Source organism: Lissotriton helveticus, chromosome 9, assembly GCF_964261635.1.
Source record: "Lissotriton helveticus chromosome 9, aLisHel1.1, whole genome shotgun sequence".
In the NCBI taxonomy this organism is placed as follows: Eukaryota; Metazoa; Chordata; class Amphibia; order Caudata; family Salamandridae; genus Lissotriton; species Lissotriton helveticus.
Window position 1 is genome coordinate 1,038,571,891 of NC_136070.1, and position 17,804 is coordinate 1,038,589,694.

At 42.1% G+C, this 17,804-nt stretch overlaps 1 protein-coding gene across 5 annotated transcripts in view; it reads left to right on the forward strand.

Annotated features, from left to right (window-relative positions):
• The window catches only part of LOC144782165 (cyclin-dependent kinase 17-like), a 588,354-nt gene that overhangs the window by 228,002 nt on the left and 342,548 nt on the right, over positions 1-17,804 (forward strand). For all 5 annotated transcript variants that reach the window (XM_078661374.1, XM_078661372.1, XM_078661371.1 and 2 more), the window contains one exon: positions 10,475-10,608. In XM_078661374.1, coding sequence (XP_078517500.1) covers positions 10,475-10,608 — 134 coding nt within the window. The remainder of the gene's footprint in view (positions 1-10,474; positions 10,609-17,804) is intronic.

The following is a 17,804-nucleotide window of genomic DNA, read 5'->3' on the forward strand; positions in this document are numbered from 1 at the left end:
AGGAGAATGGCTGGGCTGAGGCAGAGCGCAAAGCCTTTGATGCAGCAGGGGGCGGAGCGGGAAGAGCTGCTGGCGGCACCAAGCTGACGATTTGATGCTGTGCACGCGCATTTTAACTAATTGCGCTTGCGCATTGAGTTAAAAGTACACATGCACTGCATCAAATCGCCAGTGTAGGTAAGCTCTGTTTAAGCCCCTATAGTCTTGCTCTGCTCAATTCGCATGCACATGCGCATTGACAGGCGAGACCTAAAAAGGTGGGGTCTTTCATCATTTGGAAAAAAAAACTGTCCTGAACCAATGAAAAGTGTTATTTTCAGGTCACATGACCCGACGCGCTTACGCTACGCGCCCACGGGCGCGTCGCGTAAGCGCGTCAGATGCTTACGTTGCGCGATCGTATGCGCTAGAGTGCTTCCGGGTGCGCTTACGTCGTGCGTATCGCGCGGACGCGGCTACGCGATACGTCACGATGATGTTTTCGTTCGCGGCAATAGCGGTAACGGGACGCTCCCCGGTACGCGCACCGGGGCGCGTCGCAAAATTGCGCTGACCGGGGCGCTCCCCGGTACGCGCCCCGGGAGCGCACCGGCGGAAAAAAAAATATGAAGAATATACATATTAAAAATAGTATTACATAAATATACAATATAGGATTCATTAAAAAAATATTATATTTGATAGCAAAAGAAATTTGCTATTAAAAAAAACCTATGAAATTCACTGAAAAAACCATAGGTTTCACAACAGTTATAGTTAGGAATTAGCATTTAAAAAACCTATGAAATTCACTGAATCCTTGTGACATAGTGACAGACCTCCTGTCACGGAAATGTAACCCTTGAAACACATATTCAAAAATAAAAACTAACATTTTCAAAAAAATGGAGATAGCCATACCAGTTACAACAACCAATTCAATTATTCCACCATCTATATACTCATGCACTCATTCACCAACAGTTCAATAAACTCACTCATACATATACTCACTCATCATATGTAGTGATACACTTATACATCCTGTTGCACACCGTCAGTCACCCAAAAGTTACTCACACACATACTCACACATAGAAATAAACTATTGAACATCCATTTATTTGCATATACAGCTATATACACACACACTACCCCTTTACTTCTAAATAAACTTGCACATACTTACTCTCTTAAACAATCACTTATAGAAACACATACTAATTTAAACTGGAACTCTTACAATCCTTCACTCTCACATATACTCACTTATATACATCAATATTCACATATACTACATTAAAACATATTTAGTTACTGATAAAGACAGTCATTCACTCACTAACAAACACATACACACTCATCCACCCATACAGTCCTGCACATATGCTGTCTTCAAAACACATACAAAGAGAGAGTCAGTTATTCATGCATCTAGGTGCTAAGTAATACCCCCACCAAACCATACAAACACTCATACTGATACTAAGAAAAACATCTAATAACCCATATACATACACATGTAGGTACTCTCCAAAGCATGCAGCCACTTATACACAAATTGAAACACTAATACATATATTTAAATATTTAAACATTACTCTGTAATATATGTATTCACTGAGATACACTTAATAAACCAGTTTACATGGATTTTTTTTATAAAAAAATGTATTGGTTTACACTTATTTAAACATTAAAAAGACACACATTCACTGGATGGTGTCATGAGTGATGTCATGAGTGATGTAATATGTGACGTCATCAGCAGTGCATTGCACGCGCAAGTTATAGTGAGTCCAACTAACTATAACGTGGGAATTTCAATGGTTTTATGCGAGTAAAATTTCCAGCTGACTATAACTGGTGTGAAACCTATGGTTTTTTAAGTGAAAATATGTGTATATATATATATATATATATATATATATCATTTTTTATAATTTTGGTGTAAGTTGACTTATCTTCATGAAATTCAAAAAAGTGTCAAGATGTGTTCTGTGTGTCATGGAAAGTTTGGAGTTGATCCGTGCAGTCGGGACCGATTTGGTATAATTCCTTTCAGTACTTGGTGGGATATTTAAGTTGAAAATGATAGTGATATTTCTGGTCGTGAAGCCTTCACTAAAAAAGAAGAGCTTGTGCAGGGAAACACACCACTCTGATTGGCTTCCAACACTTCAACCAGGAAGTGTTGGCAGCCATGTTGGGACTAGGCTTCCCCCCACAAAAAAAGTGAAAATGAAGAAAAGGGGACAGGGTAGGAATACCCTGAAACCCAAGACATGATCTTGTAGTCCCCCTGGGACCCGCAAGGGCATAAAAGCATAAAAAAAAAAATTGCAGCCTAGTTCAGATTTTCGCAAATTTGTGAAAGAAAAAAAAAAAGCGTGAGCACCCGCACTTGCTTTTAATTAACCCCCGGGCGGGCCAGGTCCTGCGGGGCATATAATAAATATTGGAGGGGGGGGACACGGGCCCTCTCCTAGGGCTTATCAAAGCCCTGGGGAAAGCCACCCCCAGGGCTCTTTTCATTATTAAAGTGGGCGAGCCCAGTCCGCTGTCTCAGAGACTGTCACCTCCAGAGGGCTAGTTCAAATTATGTGGGTGCGGTGCCTCGCAGCCCCCCCGCCCCAGGGGCCACCACCTCCCTGGGACGAATTAAAAAATAAGGGGAGCCTCGCGGACCCCCCCCCCAAAAAAAAATATGAAGGCCTGGGCTCAGGAGACTGGGTCCCCAAGGCCGAAATAGGCCGGAGAAGGGGGGCTATGTGGCCCCCTCCCTTTTTCTAGAAAAATATTTTTTTTAAAAAGGGGGCAGGCCCCAGGGGATGCTGTTCCCGGGCCCTAAAATGGTCCTGGAGGGGAGCCACTAGAGCCTGCTCCGCTTGATTATTAAAAAAATATGAAGGCCGGGCCCCGGGGAAGGGGTCCCCGGTGCCCAACATGGTCCAGGGAAGGTGGGCCACGTGGTCCCCCCTTTAATAAAAAAAAAAAGCTTGTAACTTGCGGGAGGCCCGCCCTCTTTCTCCACTACTCTGCAAAAGTGCCTCCTGTCGTGCTCCTGGTTGGGGGATGAAGTCCCCTTGGCTGCTGAGGGTCCTTACAGGACAACAAGACCTCCTGTTACCTCCAGTATACCCCACACAGTGGGATTTCTGAGAGGTGGTTGGAGGCTAGGCCCCCTTTCTCCACCCCTCTGCAAATGCGCCTCTCGGTTCATTGCTTGGTTGGGGGGGATGAGGTCCCCTTGCAGCCGAAGAGCCTCAGGACTAAAGTGGACTTCATCCCGAAGCAGCAGTGGAGCTGGGTTTGCAGAGTGATGGCGAAAGGGGGCGTGGACTCTGACAACTTCTCAGCAATCCTGCTGTGTGGGACTTACTGGAGGTTACAGGGGGGGAGGGTGGGTTACTCCTCCTGCTACCTCCAGTAAGTCCCACACAGCAGGATTACTAAAAGGTGTTCGGAGGCCACGCCCCCTTTCTCCACCACTCTGCAAACGCGTATCCTGGTGCACTACTAGTTGGGGGATGAAGTCCTTTTTAATCCTGATGGACCTTGGGGGCCAAAAAGCCCTCCTGGTACCTCCTGTAAGTCCTACACATCGGAATTCCTGGGAGCTAGTCAGCGGCCCGCCCCGTTTCTTCACCACTCTGCAAATTTGACTGCTACTTTAAAATCATAGAAAGTCACTGAAAAAAACAATATTCACTGCTCTGTGCTAGGAGCATCCCATAGTCCCATGTGGGGGTTGTCCATTTGACTGTATAACTGTCAACTTTGCAAGTATTGGAACCTTTTATCCTGCACTCAACTCGTCTTATTGTTGCGTCCCTCCACAGTGAGACATAGATACTTGCCCTATATCATTTTAGTATGATGTATTGAGATGTGTGCTGTGCCATTTCCTGTATGTTATTGGAAAATGTCAATAAAGAAATACAAAAATAAAAAATCCCTAAAGAGGGCTTCTTGAATTATACTTTTTATTCCTGGTGGTGCACCTAGCTGTGTGGAGGGCTGCAGGGAGTTCAGCAGCCCCCAGCATCGCTAAAACATTAGAAACAAAACATGGTAAGTTTCCTGGGTCCTTGAATACATGATCCCAGGAGAGCTTACCATATTTTTTTAAAGCACCCCGAGCTGGAGCTGTAGGCTCTTTAGCTTATCTGCAAGGATCTCTTGTGGTTGTATCGTATACAATACAATTACAATTACAATACAATGTCTTGTGGTTGATTCTGTGGCTTCGCTTTGTGGCCTGAAAAATGAATCCGAACGGTTTAGTTTCTTTTTTTGTCCTATTTTTTTGCTAGATGGCCAACCTCTACTGTGCTTAATTTTAATTGTTGTAAGCATACGAACAGCATGTTAAGGCACCAGTATGTCTTCTTTTAGCTACTTATATTGTTTTAATATACCTTGCATAAGAGAATGAATGCAAAACTCCCCCAGAAAAAAAATCGGGACAGTCATGGTTTTAATAAAATATTAGATTAGTGTGATAATATAAATCCAACAACATAATAAATGTTTTTGGGTCCCTAATTTGTAATTTGTGCAATTCATTGCATTGACTCACAGTAAAATACTTTATAGTAGACGTTTTACTTAGTGTAATATTGGATTTAGTCTACATCCTGTGATGTATATCAGGGCTCTGTTTTATTAGTTGACCTAAGTTGACAGTTCTTTCCTTTTTCTTCCACCTGAGGGATGAGGCATAGCAATAATACTCATTTTTCTACTACTTTGTGTTAAGTAGTACATTTTGCAAAGGTCTCATATCCCACTCATCCTGTGTATTATTTGTAATGGGAGAGAATTTAGCAGATTTTTAGCCTGATTTGTTGCTTGATTTCCTACCTAATGAATTTGTATTTCTGAGGTTGTACGCTTTTGACTATGTATATATCTAGCCATCTGATATGCTCTCTTACAATAACTATATTTGGTAAGAGCAACTTGCACCTTTGTACTTGTATCCTTTCCTTTTTAGGTCTCGCCTAGCGACGCAGTGCGAAGCGCTGTCGCTAGCGAGGTCTATTGTTGCCGACTTGAGTTCGGAAGGGGGACAGGACATGTGCACTTTCCCCAGACAGCTGATGTGCACGCTCGCAGCGTCTCTTTTCTGGCGATGTGAGCTTGCGGCCGGACAGCAGTTGTGCACGCTCACGTCATCTCGCTCCCTGCCCTCCCACGTCTCTTCTGCCTTGTTTAATTCTACTACAGAGGCTGTTCTGCGCTCCATGCCGACTTGTGTCCCAGTCCCACCTCTTGGGTTGCGTGCGCTTCAGGACCCGCAATCCTGCTTACAAGCAGCGCTGGGGGCTACGATCAGTGTTTGTGTGTCCCGATCCTCTTTCTTGGTTTACGAGCGATGGAGGACCTGCGCACCTGACTATAAGCACTGGCGCGTGCCCTGATCCGGCCTCCCTGTGGCTCTGACAACTGAGACGCGCTGGGTATGCACTCTCATGAAGCAGCGCAAGCCTGACTATGTGCCTCAACCCCAGCCCGAGAAGCCTCACTGCGACGTCCACGCCCCCCTCAGCTAGTCTGCAGGAGAGGGGCAACTTACAGCATGTTGGCCCTGTGACGAAAGACTGCCGATACTGCACCGGACCCTCACAAGGTATCTTGCAAATTCAGTAGACTCGGGCGAGCCCTGACCTTGTAGTGTCTTGCTCCAGCTCTGTGGGCGCATGTAGAAATACTTTGGTGATTACCTGGGATTGGAGCAGACCTTGTAGTAATGCATCGCTCACCGCAGCCTGCTGCCCTGAATCCCTTCCGATTTCAAATCCCCAGTGGGACCATAAATGCCATAGTAGAAGCACACCAGCTTCCAAGACGGCAACAGCACACTTAGCTTGCGAATGCTTGTTGTTGGTTTCTGTTACCTCTCGAGTGTTGAATAGGTGTGGTGAACAAAATGTGTTAACCCAGGAGAAGAGAAGATCGTGCATTAGTTGCCTACCCAACAATGATTTCTTAGCAGCACCAGCCTTGAAACTTGTCCTCAAGCATACATGCCATATACCTGATTAATGCGGGAGACTCCCGATTTTTTGCGTCGAAAATCACTTTTTTTTTTCTTTCTGTCTCACGCCTGAAATTGCCTCTGCTTCAATAGAAGTCAAACTTTCCCCTCCTAAAATGTTGGCATGTAAGCCACTCGCAGAATTGGTATGGGCATAAGGCCGTGGGCGTTTCCTTAAAGCACACCCTTTTACTTAGAGGGGTGGTTTTAGAGGGCTATATTATGCCAGCCCATGGAGTCCACCTCTGCCCCCAATTGCAGGCCCGTGAATGGAGTCTGTGAGATAAAAGCCATTTCGCTAAAGCACCACCTCTTGATGAATTTACATAATTTCGATTGCACCAAAAATACAAGCATTTGCAATGCAACCAGTCTCGCATTTACGCGAGTTACAGCTATTGGCATTGTAAATGAAAATGCCTTTTATTTATCTTTTGGTTTTTGCAACCGAAATAAAACATATTGTCATTTACGATGCCAATAGCTTAAACTTGCGTAAATGTGAGACTTATTGCATTTCAAATGCTTGTTTGGTTTTCTGCTGCCAATCTTTTCTTGGATGGTGTCCCTGAGATAGGCTAACAGTCTGTTTTCTGGTAGTTTACATAAGTGGTTCCATGCATTCATTATTAAGCTGGCCTCATGTCTCAAAGGTAAAGCTGTTTGCTACCACAAAATGCAGAGAGTTTGTAGCAAAATGTGTACAATTCAGATGGCTAATCTTCAAGACCCAAGGATGAACTTAGCTCCTGTAGTAATCAGTTTGCCTAAATATGTGTGGTCACATAATTTCTTAGTTACCTTATTTCAGACAAACGTTTCTTCCCGTTAGTTTATAAAGGCGCTGATTTTTGACAAAAGCTATTTTGTGCGCTGTAGCATTTCTGTTGACTGGGGGTGAGTGTTTGATTTACTCAAGCGATCCGTCCATTATCCCCTTTGGTATCGCTTTGTTCGCCCTAAGTTGGCAGGGTATGCCGAGACGTGGGTCCCTTGCTCACTTTGCCACTGGATTCAAGCTAGCCTGGCTGATGACGGCTGATTAGCCAGAAACCGGTCCCAGGATGCTTGTTTCCGGTCCATGGAAGACCTGGCTTGGCAGTTCGGACTGGACTGTTCCCATGAGGCACAGGGTCAGACTGATTTGCATATGGCCATGTCTGAACTGGGGTGGTGGAGTGAGCTAAAGAATGATGATGGATTATACCCATATCTGTTGACTGGGGGTGAGTGTTTGATTTACTCAAGTTCTCCGTCCATCATCCCCTTTGGTTTTGCGTAGCATTTCATGAGGCAGGTCAAAGCTGAACCATTATCACTGTGGAGACAGAGTAAATATTTGGGATGATTTGTTGAATCTTTTTGTCGTTATTCAGATTTATTTTCTTTAGGGTTTGCTGCAAGTGATTAAGGGGGTAGTTCCATAAGGTTCAGGGATTGATGGAAAAGCCTTCATGAATTGTCATGTTTTCAATGTTGTTTTAAACTCTAGTGCAATAAAAGATTCTGGTTTGGTTGCATCGAGCACCACAGTTAGGCACGCAATACCAGGATCAATCTTCCTTCATGTCTCTGTGGGTGAATTTCACCTTTTCACTGTGATTTTGTAAATTCTTTCTTTTAGCCCTACCTATAGTACTAATTCTTGGCCAACCAGCATTATGATTACATAAAAATCATACATTTTCAGAAAATAATTGTGTGTTTACCAAATGCCATATAAATACTCCTGCTACCATGCCAGCCAAACTTTCGGATGCCCAACACATAGGTCACCAATCCTCCAAACCTCTGCTGGTCTACCCTGTTAGCCTGTGCCTGAAGGGCATAACATTGTTCCCGCCCTTTCTTGTAGCATTGAACTTGGTGGCGGCCGAGAAAATAATTTTCTCTTTACAAGTTTACCACTTATTTTCTTTTTGTTCAGCAAAGATAAATTTGTTTTACTTATTTGTTTTACGTTTTCTAAGAGCTTAAAATATGCTGAAGTTTTGTACTGGTCCAAACTTGAACAATACTAACAAATAAACATAGTGTAGAGAAAACTGATAATAAATAGATAGGTTGTTCATCAGATGTAATTGTATTATGTCTTTCAGTGATTTCACTGTTCACATTGCACTTTTTGTCCATCTTCACCGAGTCAATACGTGATGTCTTTTGTAATGGATCCATCTGTAGATGTGTATACTGTATGTTTGAATTAAGTTGGTACTAATTGAATTGTCAGGAGTCCTGCGGCATATAGGGGTTACTGGGCTCGGATTTCAACAATCCAAGCCATTTACCAGTGGTTTCCTGAAGCTTACCTTACTGTTGAGCTGAAACCTGGGCATCAAGTGGACAGATCCTTTTAGCATATGACCATCAGGGTAGCAAATTAGAGCAGTCCACATCTTACTTGGTGGTTTGTGATTAGAGACTCAGAACTCATAAGACCATCTAATGTCGGTTAGTAATTCATTATCCATCCAGTTCTTTTGGTGACAAAAAGGAAAAGTACTTTACTTTTGCATGCCACAGTGTACTTAACCACTTGGCTGCTAAGGCACCTGATGAGCTTCCATTGACTTTCCATTGAAATCAATGGAAAGTCCATGACGAGTTACCCTTGTCATTAGCGCTGAAGTGGTTAATAAGATTCAGGACGATTTTCCTCACAATGATGCACCTAAATCGGGCCCTCGTAGAATCCCGTTGCTGCTGTTTGCATACAATACGCTTTTAATTTCTAAAATACCATGTGCTCTGCAGGCATTAGTTGATCGCCTTTTAAGTTTATGCAGCGATCGGGGCCTTGAGCTCAATGTTAATAAAACTAACTGCATATTGTTAACCCTTACATAACCGATAGGGCAAATATTTTGGAGCAGGATGTGCCCCTTGATCCTGTGCAGGTGTTTTGGTACCTGGGGGTCTGTGTAACTAAAACAATGGGTTGGAATACGCAAATTAGCAAACGTTTCAACAAGTATCTGCCCATGATGGGAAAAGGCCTAAAACGCAACGTGGACACATCGCATATTTCCACTGAAAACTGACCTTGTTTTTGCAATGTGCCTAGCTGGGGATTTTGGGCCCTAGGTCAGCTGCACCTAGAGAAACCTAGCCAACCTGTACTTTAAAAAAAAAAAAAAAAAATAGGCACCCAGGGGAATCCAGGATGGGTTGACGTGTGGCTCTCTCCAGGTTCTGTTATCCAGAATATCTTGCAAACCCCACCTATTGCATAAAAAACAACAACTTTTCCTCACATTTATGTGATGGAAAGCTCTGGAATCTGTGGAGAGCCACAAATTTCCACCCACCCATCATTCCCTAAAGCATCCCGATAAAAATGATACCTCACTTGTGTGGGTAGGCCTAGTGCCCGCAACAGGACATGACCCAAAACATACTGTGGAGACATCAAAATTATCTATCACAAAACAACTTGGTTTTACAAGGGGGGCACCTGCGTTTGTGGTCCCGGGCAGGGCAGCCATTTAGGAAAACCTACCAAACCCAGACATCTCTGAAAACTAGACACGGGGGCAAGTTCAGGGATGAGTCCCTTCCATGGATCCCTCATCGTTTTCTTACCCAGAATCCCCTGCAAACCCCAGATTTAGCTAAAGAAAAATCCTATTTTCCTAACATTTCCTTGTGGGATTATCACGCCGGCACAAATTTCCTATCACCCAGCATTCCCCTCGGTCTCCTGAGTAAAATGATACCTCACTTGTGTGGGTGTCCAAAGCAGAGTCAACCGAAAAAATAAATAAGAAAATTGTGCTTATCAACTTGCTGTGATATCCCCTCAATCTCTACATATTTTTTACCCTTACCGGTCACTGGCACTTGGCCCACCCACACAAGTGAGGTAGAATTTTACTAGCGAGACTCAGGGAAACGCTAGTTGGTAGGAAATTTGTTATAACTGCTCAACTCAAGGCATTTTACACTGTTTTGTAGTTTTTATAATGCGCCTAGAATGTGTTTTCTTAACCCTCTTTTAAAAGAGCCCAATTTTAGACACTGTAAAACCATACAGGTCTTTTTGCAACAATTGCACTCGCCTGAAATTTGTGCATGTGTTTCATCATACTTATTGCACACCTTATGAGTAAGAAAATCACTGCGTGATTTATGAACGTTATATGTGTAAATAGTATGTGATGCAAGTCTTTTTTATATTTTTATCTAAAATTATATTTTATTTGATTAGCATGTTTTTAATTCTTATTTTAATGTGCTTTTATGCCTCTGTGAAACTACCGAATAAAGTTTAAATTACATGACAACAATTTATATTATTATTTTGAGTTTTATGTGTATTAAATCGAAGTTTGAAGTAAAGTATTGAATTATTTATTCATAACGTTTTATATGTATTACCTTTTCTCTTAGTCTGCTTCTTCAATTTTTGATGACATAACTGTTATACAAATGTTGGGTTTTGGTTGATTACAGGCATCGTTCATGAGAATGTGAAAATGGGTTCAGATGGTGAAAGTGACCAAGCCTCAGGGACATCCTCTGATGAGATACAGTCACCTGTCCGAGTAAGAATGAGGAACCACCACCACAGGCGAATATCAACAGAAGTAAGTAGAAGGTTTTTTTTATTTTTGTTAACATTCTGTTTACTTGATTTATCCTTGAAATCCACTGTAAAAATATGCAATTATTTTAAGAGCCAAGATTATTTTTTTTTTTATTTCAGTAAATTTTTATTGAAAATTATATTTCACTGTTGTGAGCCTCTAGCCTTCAAGTCTTATCCTTGAATGTCTCTTAAAATGCACTGCTCCTAGTTAGTGTACAATTTCTACAAGATGATCACGTTCAAAAAATTTAATTTTCAGTAAATCAGTTTTTTATTTTGTTTTAGAAGTCTTTCTTCCAGCTTTTTCTTAGTAAATAAGTATATTTCTTGAACCTGTTAAATTATTACTTTTGAAATGGAAAGAGACAGTGGCCACCAATTACCGAAAACAGATGCTTGTCATTGTTTGGGTCCCAACTTGGTATAGTCTTTCCTTAGTAGGTCTTTATCAAAACTGTTGTAGGGCTTCACAAATACCAATCAAATTATGTTGGATTAGTGATAATGGAGATATTTAATTAGTTTGAGTCGTTTGGTACATTTGACCTAGTTTGTGATATTTATTTGGTTCTTCAAGAGAAAACTGCTGACCTTAGGCCAATCAGTAGTGTCTGCTCTGTCAAGGTGTCCTTGTTAGTCAACTACTTTATGTAGGACTATTCATTTGTGTTCTAAACTTGTATGTTTGTTTAGACCTGAGGCTGGTGGTGGTACAATGAGTGGGTTATGCTGCAACGGAAATAATTTTCTTGATCAAAGGCTTCCTTTCTGAATTGTGTGTCAAAAGATGTGATGAGGTTTACTTAAGTTTTATAATGTATAGTTACGAGTGAAGTAAACTGGTAGGTAGGTAGCTTTATAGTTGTGGTGCACTATGGTCTAAGCCAAATATTCTGTTGTAGCCAAATATTCTGTTGTCTGTCAGTTTCCCAAGCATCATTTCATTTGTTTCTCTCAGGTTATGTTTTCTTGTGCTTATGTGTGGTGTGCACTGAAGACCATCCATACCATTCTATAGGGACAAATTTGGTATTTTACAAGATGGTGGTCTCCTGCATCCTGCTTAGCTCCATACTGGTTTCATTTCTCTTCTTGGAGAAAGTTCTAGGATTGGTCTCTCCATGCCTTCGCAGATGTTTAATGCATGCTAAGTCTGGGCTGAATATACAGCCGCACCAGTTATTGCTAGGCACTGTTGGATATAGATATGTATGCTGAATTTGAGTTGCATGCAGTAAGAGTACACTGGGTTTCAGCCTGGAGCAAAGTATGTGATATATATTGTAAGGGAGTGGTTTGTAGTACTGTTTCTAGAAGCATTAAGTGCTCATTTGGATGCATTTTATGGGATTTGCCTTTACACATGCTCTTACTGGATGCCACTCACTCATTGATCACTGTCCTGTGTCATCTTTTCCACTACCTACAATAAATCTTCTTATTTGCTTGTTTTCTAAAATCAGATATTTGTCAAAGCACCATCTTTCACTTTTTCTCCCAACTTGCCATTTCTATTTTGTTTTGGTTTACCCCAGTTCTGGCTTACTTGGCTCTTGGTCCTGTGTTTTGTGTCTTTTATTTAAAGTGTCAAACCCGTTTCTAACCTCCCTTTCCATTTAATTATTGATTCTTCCTTCCAACTGGTGTGCACTTTGACTCCTTTTTCCGAATGGGCTTTTCATAGGAATTCCGTTTTAAAAAGGTGTAGCACCTGCAATATCTTTCTTTCCTACTTCCCTTCTGTATCATGAGCATTTAACCATTTACCCTGTCTGCATGGTGGGCTTTCTGGTAAGATTGGGGTTTGTCTTCTTTTGCCCTATTATCTCAGGTATTCATTTAACACAGATCCTCCTTTTTACATGTGCCCTTCAGATCCCACTGAAAGTTCTGAACTAAACCTAGTCATCCTTATCTTTACATGCTTCAATGTAACATGGTGCTTGGTTTGAGAACTGCTTTTTCCACAGTGATGAATTTTCATTAAAAATTGTGTAAATATATATACACACAAAAGGGGCGGAGACGACAAAAAAGAACACAAAATCGACAAAGGTGTGCAAGCATTGGCATATCTATGAGTGATGAAAAACTGCCCTCACTCACACACACTGTGTGTGACATGCTTCATCATCGGGTCTGCTACAACGCCCAGGCGTAGCCACACACCGGGCGGAGCATAGGGAGGGGGAACACAGAGATACACAGACAAAGTGCAATACAAAGTTGAACGTGACACCAGTGTCCACACACAGCAAATCAAGACTGAGTACAAAAATAGACAAACAATTCGCAGTAGGGAACAATTAAAACTGGCTCCTGGATAGCATAGTAAACTTAATTGATAGGTTCCAAGGTCAGGATTAAGAAAAAGAATGGATGGTGGTGCTACCAAAGGGTATTAAGGCCCACTAGCACCCCTCCTTCACTGCTTTAGTCAACATGTTTCGACCTCTATTAGCCCTTAGTTAATGGATCACCTTGGTCTTCTTCAGGACGTCTTATTGTCCCAGTCTTATGTATTACCCCTCTTACCTCAATTAGGTGTTAGAAGGGGCATAGGTCACTCTCGCCCATCAGCATTAGGCTATGTGGAGGGAGTTCCGCCAACACGGTGACATAACGAGTTTACTGAAATAAATCGCTGAAATGCAATATCATCCAAAAGAAAGACTGTTGCAGTGGATACCAGCTCCAAATTCCTCTAAAATAGGAGGACATGGCTACAAGTACTATCTACTCTATCCCTCAGTCCCCTCCACCACTTGCACCATTACCAGGCTTAGATCCCTTAAATATCACGCCACATGGTTCTCCACATACACAGCCTGATATAGAGGAGGGAGATGATAGTCAACCACCAATAGATCCATGGAATGATTATAATATTGATCAAGCTATGGATAATGATCCTGATTTATACCCTGCAAAACCATCACCTCCTGATGACAACACAGCATACCAGAAGTTAATCTCCAGCGTAGCTTCCTACCATGGAGTTGCACTATTCAAGGAATCCATAGAAGAGGACTTTCTATTTGAAACATTAGGTTCTACACATAGGAAGGAAAACTAAAGTTCACCCATGCTAAAAGGCATGATGATGCATGCCAGTGATATTTTCAAAGACCCTGTACTTGCCCTTATATCAAAGTAACACAAAAAGGGAGTGAAGTGGTAATGTTCAAACGAGCAGAAGAGGAGGAAACGTTGCCTTCGAATTACATTGTCAAAAAACAAAGGGTCCACCCTTGTGGGAAAGTATAGAAGTGTTCCTCCAGACTACGTGTGTCTCCTACAGTGGTGGAAAGCACGCAGCTTTATTTAAATACCCCCTCACCCACCAAAAGGACCCTTGGTGGCATGCTTCATCATTGGGGTCTTCCCGCCCGCTGCAGGACGGGGCGTGCTTCTACCTATGACTACGTGGGAGCACTGGTTATGAAAAACAAAAAACATTACTATGTGTGGTTTAGGAGTGTGAGTGGAAGGGTCCGAAGTGAGTGAATGGTAAAAAATAAAAAAATACCTGGCTGAGTGGAAAAAATAAATATTAATGTTCCTTTGAGCTAGTATAATTAAAATTTGGGGAATGAGATGGAGATACTATGCTTTAATGAGCAGGGTCTCCTGTGTTGACATGTTTCGAAGCCGTCCCCTGGCTTCTCATCAGGATCTAGAAGAGATCCCTTCTACACTCAAATGAAATGCATGGTGTGCATGTCCATATGATAAGTATAACTGAGAGTATCTGTTAAATATATCTCTCCTTCAAAAAACTGTTTCGTGACAGATAAAGAAGCCTCCAAAGTTTAGGCTGTTCACGTACTTATACTGCCCAGATAATGCCCCATGAGCCTTTAAAACGGGAGGGAAGGGGTACCTAGTCACACACTGTTAAAAGAAATTGAAAAAGAAAATAAAACTGTTGGTTTTGAGATCCTTCCTAATTGAGCAGTGTGTCACTGTTGCAAATTGGCTGTGCCGTATTTACAATATCAAGGTTACCTCCTCACCAGGACACTGCCTCGCCACATCTCCGTGAAACATTGAGCCACTGTGGGCAGTGTCCTTAAATACCGAGCATAATCGGTAGTTTTGCCACAAAAAACTGCACCAATTGGTACAAACACTAGACCGTCGGAAAAACCAAGATGGTGACCTAGAATGGCACCTCCGGCTGAATGTGTTTGTTGCTCAAGGGTGTCTGTTGTATAGCCCTAGGAGAGAAAAAGACTAGTGTGCTAACTAAAAGGACACTACCTCTTCCTAACTCTTTAAACTATCCGGGCGTGAAATGTTGGACCAGCCGGATAGCGTATACAGAGCGTAATAGATTGGAGAGTTCACCAAAAAGCTTCCTGTTGTACGAGCGTATAATGAAAAAAAAAAGAATATTAAAAATAAAGTAAATCAGGTCTGGGCAAGTATTTACTAATGGTACATGGAATTGCGTCTATGGTAGACATTGTACCAAGGGAGTGTGCAGCCAGACATACGGGTTACTCCGAAGTGTTTTTTTCTCTCCTGTTTCATAATATGCGCGACAAAATGGGGGTATTGGCACCTCACAGTAGAAGGGTGAACTCATGACGGCATAAACAAATAAATAAAAGAGTGACAAGTCATGTGGCAAGGCAATGACTTCCCATGTTTCTATTTGCCCCCTCATGGCGACATTGTTGAGGTTTTTATGTCGTCCCTAGTGTGTCTTAAAAAACGGTGTATTAACAAAACCTGGTTTCTGCCCAGTTGCTTCAAAAGATTTTTATGTAGAGGACATATAGTGGTAATGACACCTCTACAGAAGGGTGAGCTCAAGATGGCATAAGTGAATAGGAGTGGAAAAACGTTTGGCAGGACATTAAATCCCGCATGGTAATGTACAGGCCATATTATTTATGGGGTGTTTGCCTGCTGGCCCCAAGTGTTTAATAGAAGGTTGGCTAACATAGGGGTCTGCCCAGTCGTTTCAAGAGGCCTTCTTTTAACACCTAAGCTTGATTAAAAAAAATACAAGCCTCCACCATCTGACCCAATTTTTATTAAGTGACCGTGGTCTTTTGATTCCCTGGTGATATCCAATGCTCGAAAGTGAGCAAACTCACAAACTACAGCAGATGCACCTCCTCCAGACAAAGAGTCTAAGTTAATTGATGCATCAGGCAAAAGAATAGCTGCACAATCATCCAATCATTGGCGCATTGCCAACACGCAAGGACTATCGGCAAGATATAATAAAGCCCACTGGGACGAAATGGAGGAGCTACTCCAACGCCTTCCAGAGGAGTATTAAAAGAGAGGACAGAAACTAGTGCAGGAGGGGAAATTAATATCTAATTCCTCCATTAGATGTGCACTAGACGCTGCTGACACTGAAGCAAGGGGAATAATTAGCACCAGCATTCTCCTTAGAAAACATGCATAGCTCAATCTCTGGGTTTAAACCAGAGGTTCAACAGTCTATTTTAAATGTTCCATTTGACGAAGAAGACCTTTTTCAGCCTCAAGTGGATTTGTCACTTTAGAAAATGAAAAAAGATACAGAAGTGGCAAAATCAATGGGAGTATTTCAGTCACCATCCAATAGAGGTTCTTTTTGCCGCTCATTCTATAGAGGAGGATAACAAAGTAATCCCTCAGATTCAAATGTATCCTCATACAAATTAAACATGCAACCGTCTACATCTAGGTGTTTTTATAGGGGCGGTTACAGAAGGAACAATTTCAAAGGCAGAGGAAGGCATACCTCTCCATCTCCCAATAAAGAGTGACTTGCGTATAATCTGCCATACCACCTTACACCTGTCGGGGGAGACTACAACACTTTCTTCCCATTTGGCAAGAAATAACAGACAAATGGGTATTAGACTTTATCCACATGGCTATTGCCTAGAACTCACCACCAATCCTCCCAATATTCTATCTAGCAATCACAAGCTTCCATCACAGCACCAACAGCTCCTCAAACAAGAAGTAGAAGCTCTTCTGACAAAAGGAGCTATAGAAACAGTTCCATTACAACACCAAGGATTAGGAGTCTACTCACTTTACTTCCTAATCCCCAAAAAGGATGGGTCTCTACAACCAATCTTAGATCTCAGGCCCTTAACCCTAGAACCCGGAACACTTTCACATGGTTACCCTTCAACAAGTGGTTCCACTTCTACAACAAGGCGACTTTATGTTGACACTAGATTTAAAGGGCGCATACTTTCATATTCCTATCCACTCAGTTCATCCCAAATATCTCAGATTTGGGATGGCAGGGAACCACTATTGGCAGGGAACCACTATCAATTCAAAGTACTTCCATTCGGAGTTACTTCTGCACGCAGAAAATTCACAAAATGTCTAGCAGTAGTAGCAGTTCATCTAAGAAGACAACAAATAATGCCTTCCCGTATCTGGACGATCGGCTCATCTAAGCCAACACACAAAGTGTTTACATCACACTCCAGCTACCATAAACTTTCCCCAACAATTTACAGTCAATGCACAAAAGTACCATCTTCAACCCTCACAACTGCAAACATATCTGGGAGCAACGCTAAACACTGATGCAGTTCTAGCCTCTCCCAATAGAGCCAGGATTCAAAACTTTCAAACTTTATTACTACAGTTTCAAACCAACCAGTACCTAACAATGAAGACTTTCATGCAGCTGTTAGGAATGATGGCATCATGCATACAATAGTGCTTCACTTAAGATTACGCATGCGTCCTCTACAGGAATGTTTAGCACATCCATGGAATCAATCACAGTGTCAATTATCAGATCTAGTGTTGGTAGACCGCGGCACTCATCACTCTCTGCAGTGGTGGAACACACAAAAGGGCAGCCTTTTCCCGACCCCATTCCACAAGTCCTACTAACAGCAGATGCATCTCTCACAGGTTGGGGTGCCTATCTCCTGCATCTAACAATTCAAGGTTTATGCGACACCAAACACAGAAGTCTCCACATCAATTACTTGGAACTTCTAACAGTTCAACTAGCATTAAAAGCTTTTCAGCCTCACTTAGTAGGGAAAGTTGTCTTAGTTAGGATGGACAATATGACAGCAATGTCCTATGTACAAAAACGGGGGGGACACTCTCTACAGTTGTCATGCCTCCTTCAGGCCATTTGGTGTTTGGCAATGCATCAAACAGGTACATCTTCTAGCAGAACACTTTCCAGGAATGCATAAC